This window comes from Amblyomma americanum, chromosome 7 (genome assembly GCF_052857255.1).
Source record: "Amblyomma americanum isolate KBUSLIRL-KWMA chromosome 7, ASM5285725v1, whole genome shotgun sequence".
NCBI classification, from domain to species: domain Eukaryota; kingdom Metazoa; phylum Arthropoda; class Arachnida; order Ixodida; family Ixodidae; genus Amblyomma; species Amblyomma americanum.
The window spans coordinates 48,788,792-48,797,921 of record NC_135503.1 but is presented as its reverse complement, the minus strand read 5'-3'; the positions used below and the strand labels follow the sequence as shown (position 1 = coordinate 48,797,921).

General features: G+C 45.7%; 1 protein-coding gene across 1 annotated transcript; it reads right to left on the bottom strand.

The window, feature by feature from the left end:
* Window positions 1-484: 484 nt before the first annotated feature.
* On the bottom strand, window positions 485-8,565 carry LOC144099053 (uncharacterized). The gene is made up of 5 exons (XM_077632078.1): window positions 8,407-8,565; window positions 6,584-6,744; window positions 4,639-4,712; window positions 3,687-3,767; window positions 485-1,399 (listed from the first exon to the last, which is right to left on the bottom strand). The coding sequence occupies exons 1-5, from the start codon at window positions 8,506-8,508 to the stop codon at window positions 1,266-1,268; spliced, it is 552 nt and encodes a 183-aa protein (XP_077488204.1). The 5' UTR covers window positions 8,509-8,565; the 3' UTR covers window positions 485-1,265.
* Between the last annotated feature and the right edge of the window lie 565 nt (window positions 8,566-9,130).

The following is a 9,130-nucleotide window of genomic DNA, read 5'->3' as shown; positions in this document are numbered from 1 at the left end:
TTGGTTTTGGGGAAGGAAATGGCGCCGTATCTGCCTCATATATCGTTGGACACCTGAACCGCGCCGTAAGGGATGGGATAAAGAAGGAGGCGTATTCTTCACAGCCTCTAATCACCGCCGCATGACGTTATTGCCGCGCTGTGACATCGCGCGACGCAGAATCTGTAATGTCATGAAGTATTCCCTGCACATCTTCAACAGGCGCCTGCCAGGCACTGACATGGTTCCCGAAGGACCTTCGATGGCCTCATGTATGCACGACAGGTTAATTGTGTCTTAGCAGCAAACACATTCTTCTCTCACCTTCACATTTGTACAATTTCAACCTATATATAGGGCAGCCATTAAAAACGCTTTCCTTAGTGACCTCACTGCCCTTCTGCCTTTAACATGTGAAAGCAAAGCTGCGTCGGAGGCGGCCTTATATGCCGGCTCGGCCTCAAGAACCGGCAGGGTGCTTTGGGATTAAAAAAAATGTTTATTTTGTGACAAGAACTGAGTATGGAGGAGTAACAATTGACTTTATTAAAAAAAAAACGAAAGGCCCTCAAGGGTGGGCTCCAACTAGTCCAAGTGTCCACGGGACTAGGCTTCACGGAGAGCTCTGTCCACTAGCCATGTTTGGCCAGCTGTTTAGCAGCTCGCAGCGCGGACACCCATGAGAGGGGGGGGGGGGGGTACAGGTTGGGTATGGGGGAATGAGCCTTAGATATACAAGGATGCTCACGCATGTGGCAGCTCGCGCTAAACAGACTATGGTGCAAAGAAAACAAAGCGCTCCTCATGTAATATGTAAATCGACTGCTATAATTAGTGCTGTAGACAAATGAAAACCAGTGACTGTAATGAAAACGTTAGCACAAATAATCAGACGCGAACGCAAAATTACGAGCCGAATCGTCTATTGGTTGCAAATAGTTTCCGTATTAGGACCTAAGTGTGAAGCTAAGAGCTATGTCGCCGTCAGTGTGCATGCAGGAGGAAGCTGCATGGAGCGACATGAGTGATTGTTTGATTTCACCCTCATTAAAGTCTCCTCGCTCTCCCTATAACGGAGGCAATTCAGCTCACCTCTGTAAGTGAAAAAAAAAATGAAGTGCATAGTTAAAGCCCTTTCGCTCCGAGCAATTTTTTTTTTCTTGGCTTGCGTGATAGCGTTCCCTCATTCGTGCAGCGTACTTGAAAATATGAGCCTATTGGATGTGCATCCTATAATGCCTAGGTGCTTTTTTTTTAATGAAGATATGGAGAGGGTGTGAGGGTGATCAGTGGTGCTTCTTGCAGCTCTCGTCGTAGATCTGCACCTTCTTGGATCCGCATAGCATCCGGTAGATGAAGTGGCAGGCGCTGTGTGGATTGGCGACGTGCTGCTCCGGGACCATCAGGCTGCATGCTGACCCTGCGTTGAGGTCAATGCGATGACGAAGCAAAAGGCAGTGATGATTACAATTTTGTTGTCGGTACGATGGCGCCCTTATCAATTCATAAATCCTCATCAATTGGCCCCCCCCCCCCCCATCGCTTTTTTGCGTTATATGTATACAGGCTGTTCAAAATTGTGCTTTCAGGATATTTTTGGGACTTGCAAAATGAAAGGTAATTGTCCTCGTCAACCTCATAACTGACTAAAATCAAATGAAAAAATTTTAGTCACGTCAATCATAGTGCATATTTGCATTAGTGTTAGAGGCAGTTGTTATCCTGGACTGCTCCATCTGGTACGATAGTATAGCATTTCCGTCTTCCGAGATATTCGCTTCCAAATTATCAATTCAGTCAGCGTAATATTCATGGAAGGCAATGACAATCGCGACAATATGCCTCCCTGATGTGAAGCAGTGTTTAGTCAAGTCGGGGAAGAGCAATTTTGTCATTCCCCACCTCTCTCTCTCTATGACATATATATATATATATATATATATATATATATATATATATATATATATATATATATATATATATATATATATATATATATATATATATATATATATATATATATATATATATATATATATATATATATATATATATATATATATCACTCCGTCTGCCGCCAACCTAGAGCCACATCTGTAGTTGATAACTGCTTCTCTTTCCGACTACCGAAATAAAAGAAATACCATGCTCAACAGCCGCGTCACAAAAGAGAGGAGTTTCGCGCCGATCGTCTCATTGCCTTGCACGCTTAATTATCCGGCCGATCACAAATTTCGACCAGAATATGTCAGCGCAACGGCCGTGATACGAGAATTCTGCCGAGCAAAATAGCCTATAAATGCGACCATCTCCGAGTTTCCAATGTAAACATGCACACCAGCTGCTCTGGTTTCAAAGCTTAACTGATTTTATTTAATTAGAAACGGACGATGACAATTTTCATCTTTGTGTCCTCCTGGTCATGTTATTTGCATGAACAAAGTGCTTCTGTGTACTGCTTATCGTTCGTTTGTCAGAAGTTCTGAAATTCTAATTTTGAACGCCCTGTATAATCAGTTTTTTTTTTTTTGCTTCGTTGCGTTTAAGAAAACGTGCCTCTCCTGCGTGCTAAATTCTGATCGCAAACCATGCATTATCTATGCCGTGCTCCCCGGCTAGACACCTTTCAAGCATTGCATGGCGAAAGAGGCGCTGGGGTCTTTCAAGATGGAAATCACGTTTCTTAGGCCTGTTCGGTTATTTGTAATTTTCCTTAAAATATTTGTTCTTCAGCGTAACCTCTTACTCAAAGATTACGGAGGGCACCTAAGACCACTTGCTGTGAATGCGAAAGCATGCATGCGGGGTGTTTGGCTTTGGCGATGGTGTACTACTCTAATGCAAGTGGCCTGCGGACGACGATACCCAAACCCAGCGCGAGAGACTGCCAGTTTAGCGCGCTGGGTTTGGGCATTCGTCGGCTTCTCCTCTCGTCTATTTCCTTGCAATAATAATAAAAAAAATGCGGTGATGGCGTAGTGCTCTATCGAAGTGGCCAGCGAAGCTGATATGTTCGCGCCGGCCTGGATTCGAAACTCACATCAGAAGGAGTTTTATTTTTCTTTCGTTCCTGATGACGTAAGCACTGTCGATGAAGCCACGAGGTCATGTGGGTATTTTGGTCCCTTTCTTGTGGACGGTTGGTCAATGCCATATTTTCCGACTAATATGAGCCATATCATGTTTTCGCATTAATACATATGTGAAGATATTTCCTTTCCCTTTTTTAGGACATAGAGGCCAGTAGCGGTGAACTTCGACAGAAGCATTAAGAAAAACTTTATAGATGATGCTGCTGCATTTTTTTTGCCAGTACTTAAGGGAATACCAAGATCTCTACAGTACGTTTGAATTTGCACTCACAAACTGGCGTTTTGCTCTGGGCTGACGATCATTTATGCACCTGGAATGTGTGCCAGCAGTTTAACGTGGCACATGGAGGACGAGTTAAACTGAGCACGACTGTTTGTTTTTGCTTTTGTACTGATGAGGTAATGAGCAGCAGATGAAAAAAATCTATGAGAATTGAAAAAGACACTGCTTGGCCTTGCGGGGATCTTTTATCGCTTTTCATCTACTAAACAATGGCTCTGATGATGATGATGATGATGATGGTCGTTCATGTACTAAAGCTTGGCATGCGCAAACAAAGTGGATTACAGAAGCGCCAGTGCTTCAAACGGGAAGTAGGTTTGCACGGAACTTACGGCTGACGTAGGGGTGCCTGAGGATCTTGCAGGTGTCGCAGTCCACGTAGTCGATTGGCAGGTCAATCTCCAATTCGCCAGCTAGAGGAGTTAGATAATTTGCATTTAAGACGCGTCACGTTCTCAAGCTGCAATGTTTAGCATAGCATTAAATACAGCATTGCATTAGTCATGGCACTTCATCGTGAAAGCACGTTCAAGAAACTGAGGTGGTCACAATGTAACGGCACTTAAGTTCCACCTGCCTTGCTGCCCACAGTATTTATTTGGCACAACCAAATCTACTGCAGTGTCGCGATGAGCTCGAACTAAGAGCTTCTAGTCAACTATGATGGTTTCCTCCATGACGCGTTTAAATGTCCTTTTTGGAGCGGAGAGAATATGTTCACAAATACTATACGGATTCGTTTTAAGCAGCAGCAGGTGCGCTCCTGTTATCATATTTTATTTGCGAGCAAAGTGGCGCGCACATATGCCTAGGGATCAGTCACTGTGGTGTTGAAGACTATTTAGTCAGCTTTGCAATTGGGGAAAAGAAAGAAAACATTACGCACTGACTTTTGTGACATTACAGCTGCTTTCAAGTCCGCTTGTAACTTCCTATTTTTGAGTGCCCGCGTCTGTCTGTCGTCCGTCCGTCCGAACAAGTATTTATAGAGCTAATACAGAATTACGAAATTTTCGCTAATTGTATATTTTTTGGAGTGCGTTTATCGGCTGTCTCGCCACGTTTACTAATGCCTTCCTTCTTTGCATAAGCCCGGAAGCAAACACTAAAAAAAAAGAGACGCACTGTTTCTCCAGTATTATATTCAAAGATGTACGCCACGAAATGCATTATTTATTACAGTTACAGTTACTCATGAAGACTATTCCGTAATGTAACATTGCGCGTACTTTGCCTCGCTGTGACGCTACAACAGAATATCACTTTGTGACAGTCCACACTCACCTTCTGTCGGTGATACTCGGAGGGCGTTTTGATGCTTGTAACCTTGAAAGGAGACAAGCTTAACATAGACGTCCCTGGGGAGAGAAGAACAAACGATAAATGTAGAATATAGGGAGGGGAAAAGAGTGGTAATGCAAGCACGCCGCTCGCGCGCCACACGCTATCACTCCACTCCGCATGTGCTATTTGTAGCTCTACGCAAAGCTCCGCTCTCTCTAATCTCTTTGCGATGAGCGCACGGCTCGTATAATCGACGTGCATGCATTAAGAGGCATGGAGCGATTGAGAGAATCAAGCAAACCGGAAGAGGGAAAAGAGACGAGCAGAGCCGAGGCCTCGTGTGTCGGTGTTTTCCTTTAGCGCGGAATGCATTGTAATGATATCCGCCGAAGACACTACTATGTTCTCTCGCGGCGCAAGCGTAAACGGCGTAGGATGTGCGGCCTCGTACGCCCGTGAGCAAAACAGCCTCTCTCTCTATTTGAACATCATTTTCCCTCTCAAATTACAGAGCTGCCATTGACCTTTGTAGCGTGATGTGCTTCTTTAGAGCCAAATTAAGCACGCACGCACACACACACACACACACACACACACACAAATAAAGAACGCTGCATGCAACTGAGGCAGAAACGCATTCCCATAGATTGTCCACAGAAGCCCCTTTATTCTCGCGAAATTCTGGCCTACAAGCACGAAAGTGTCCCGCCGCGGTGGCTCAGTGGTTAGGGCGCTCGACTACTGATCCGGAGTTCCCGGGTTCGAACCCGACCCCGGCGGCTGCGTTTTTATGGAGGAAAAACGCTAAGGCGCCCGTGTGCTGTGCGATGTTAAAGATCCCCAGGTGGTCGAAATTATTTCGGAGCCCTCAACTACGGCACCTCTCTCTTCCTTTCTTCTTTCACTCCCTCCCTTACGGCGTGGTTCAGGTGTCCAACGATATATGAGACAGATACTGCGCCATTTCCTTTCCCCCAAAACCAATTATTATTATTATTAAGCACGAAAGTGCATTTCTCTGATAAAAACATATATTGACATTTGAAGTAAGCCAAAGTAACCGAAATCAAGGAAAGTTTGGGGGAATGTTTTACGTTTGTAATTTGGGACGTTGATCAAAGAGCAATTACTAGTGTAATAATTTTTTACCTGAAAGATAAGTGATTTGAAAGCAGAAGACAACCACATGCTGCCAGTTGGATCCGAACCAACGACGTTCGTAAGTCGCGTACGGTGCTCTACCAAATGACCTATGGCGGCGCTTGTTCAACCTTCTACTTTCGAATGTATTTGTGTTGCGTGTAAATAGCCTTAAATGTGTTCACCAGCGCCATCCTCGCCTATAGCGGCCAGTACGTAGAACGTCCTGTAATACCGCAAGTGCCACGTGGAACGTGATAGAACGGTGAGGGAAGAAGCTGTTCGAAAACCCTCACGTGCTACTTGTGGCATCAAGACTGCCGAAGTAAAACAACAACAACAGTACACTCCTGATTTTCCTTTGATCAAAACCACGAATTAAAAGAGTAAAACATTCCCCTTTACACTCGGTGACTGATAATTTCCTGTGTGTCATAACGAGCGCCGCATTTCCATACCCTTGTCTGCTCAACATTGACAAATTCTTCAGTTATCGACCGCTATTGAAGTCACGGCAACGAGGAGTGTGTCATTTTTGCTCACGGGTTCACTACAGATTATAGTAATAATAATTGGCTTTTTGGGGAAAGGAAATGGCGCAGTATCTGTCTCATATATCGTTGGACACCCGAACCGCGCCGTTAGGGAAGGGATAAGGGAGGGAGTGAAAGAAGAAAGGAAGAGAGGTGCCGTAGTGGAGGGCTCCGGAATAATTTTGACCACCTGGGAATCTTTCGGATAGGCGTTTCAGCAAGGATGATGCGCGAGAAGTGCAAATGTCTCTCGTGTCGGCGCCGATGCTCACTGTTTGTCGTGGTCGCCGAACTCCACCCTGATGCTGGTGGCGTTGTTGACGTACGGGGTCTCCGTGCTGTGGAAGCGGACGCACTTGGCCGTGAGCCCGAAGAACGGGTCCGCTTCGTACGACCGGTACACCACGAACCACGAGTGCTTGAGCGGGAAACACTGCAAAAAGAGGTCTCGAGATATAGACGACAACGCTACTAGATCGCGTTTTGCAAGTGGAGGGCTCCGGAATAATTTCGACCACCTGGGGATCGTTAACGCGATGTCAGTGCACGTTAAAGATCCCCAGGTGGTCGAAATTATTCTGGAGTCCTCCACTACGTCGCCTCCTTCTTCCTTTCTTCTTTCACTCCCTCCTTTATCCTTTCCCTTATGGCGCGGTTCAGGTGTCCAACGATATATGAGACAGATACCGCCATTTCCTTTCTCCCAAAACCAATTAAATTAAAAAAATGAACGGTAACTGCTTACTTGATGAGGCAGCGTGTGGAAGATAAGTCTGCGCAATTTTCCGGCTACAGTGTAACGGTTTGTAGGCACTTTGTATGAACTGTTGTAGGCAGATTTCAAGCTATAACTTTTTGCCATTCATCGTTTTTTATAAGCTGATTTTGTTTTCAGACAGTACTGTCGCTAACAACTTTGCCTTTTGGAGTCGAAAACGAAGTTTGAATGGAATCGCGGGGATTTGGCGTTGGAATATCTTATTTTTGTTGACGGGTGTACCTGTTTTGTATCGATGGCTTTATACAGAGCAATAGTTGCACAGACCACCCCCGGTTGTCACATCATCGAGGGGTGGTCACGTTACCGCTCCTCCGAGGAGCGACAGACTGTATACTGCTTTCTATTCAGCGGAACGGCTCTATGAGAACGTCTCGGTGTATAAAAGAGGACAACTATTTTCTTGCAGTTTTTTTTTTGCTTAAAATGTGCATAAGCATGGGCTGACACGGTGCAAATATATCCAAAGTTTTTTTTATTATTATTACTGAACCTCGTCATCCATGGGCTTTTCTTTCTTCTTAGTAAGAAACAGCAAGAAATGCTTTTATCGTAATTGCATGCGTTTGCGAAGAGCACAGGCGATCTTGGCTCTTCTAAGTTCAAATTCAAGTTGCGCGAATTTCTGCTGGCGTGTCAAGAAAGGAAACCTCTTCAATACCAAGAAAAAGGCTATTTGACTTGGGTGATTTAGGGACATTCTAAAACCACCGTCAGCCTTGATCTGACTGATGTACGAAAGAACTTTGAAACAAGATCGTGATTTTGTGTAAAAATCCAGTCCGCTGACGCTAGGCGTTCGTTTTCGCTTTTGGGCAATATGCCTCAGTCTAAAATAAGAAGCGTTAATAATAATAATAATTGCTTTTTAGGGAAAGGAAATGGCGCAGTATCTGTCTCATATATCGTTGGACACCTGAACCGCGCCGTACGGGAAGGTATAAGGGAGGGATCGAAAGAAGAAAGGAAGAAGGAGGAGCCGTAGTGGAGGGCTCCGGAATAATTTCGACCACCTGGGGATCTTTAACGTGAACTGACGTCGCACAGCGCACGGGCGCCTTAGCGTTTTTCCTCCATAAAAACGCAGCCGCCGCGGTCGGGTTCGAACCCGGGAACTCCGGATCAGTAGTCGAGCGCCCTAACCACTGAGCCACCGCGGCGGGTAAGAAGCGTTATTCAGGATGCGTATTCGGGATAAATATTTAGGATTATTTAGAAAAAAAAAAAAACGCTGCATTCAGGATAAATGTTAGAAAAAGAGAGCTGCAAATGTATCCATCCGAGAACAACGCATTCTAGCCAAACACACCAACTCACTTTTCCGTCGTCCTGAAATTCTCCCAACTCCGGGTCTCTCACATCGAACTGAGCCTCGGCGGCGAGAAACGCGCAAGCCGATATCAGCAGGCACCTCCGCATGGCGATCGTGCGAGTGTTCTTTTCCTGTCTGGTCGCGGGCGTTCGCTTCGGCGGCGTTTTTATTTTCCCCCATTCGCCGCCACGTTGCGCGCACGGAGCATAAACACACCTGCGGAGGCAAATACACGCAGAAAGCATAACAAAGCAAAAGGCGCAAGCGACTTCAGAAACGCGGCGCCCCTCGGAAGACGGCCAAAAGTGGAGAGAACTGCAAGGTCATCACATCACTACTGTAGCATTACCACTTCGTGAGTGTGTCTCGCCTTTGCGAGAGCGGGGTTGTCGTGAGTGTGTCTCGCCTTTGCGAGAGCGGGGTTGTCTTAAGGTCCTTGTCGCAGAGCCGTCGAAACGCACGCTGATAGCCATGCCCAAGGCTATTACTATACGCTGCTTTAGCTTTTCTCTTTATACAAATATTCCGGCCTCTCCGCCCCGCCTAACTAATCCTTTCTTATTGTTCCTGCGCGCCGTGCTTCTTTATGGCAAAGCCGGAGAAAGTATGTCAAGTGCACGTGGCCGCGATTCGCTTACACAGTCTCCCTTGCCCTTGTTGTTATGTTTAGCAGCAACACTGTTGTACCGCAGTGTGGTGCATTTAGTCATCCTGCGCTTTCATGCTTTA

Excerpts from the sequence above, each read along its gene's own strand:
- LOC144099053 (XM_077632078.1), bottom strand. The coding sequence starts at position 8,508 with ATGCGGAGGTGCCTGCTGATATCGGCTTGCGCGTTTCTCGCCGCCGAG. Across the intron at positions 6,745-8,406 it reads AATTTCAGGACGACGGAAAA|TGTTTCCCGCTCAAGCACTC; the intron begins GTGAGTTGGTGT and ends CTCTTTTTGCAG. Across the intron at positions 1,400-3,686 it reads CAGGCACCCCTACGTCAGCC|GGTCAGCATGCAGCCTGATG; the intron begins GTAAGTTCCGTG and ends ACCTCAACGCAG.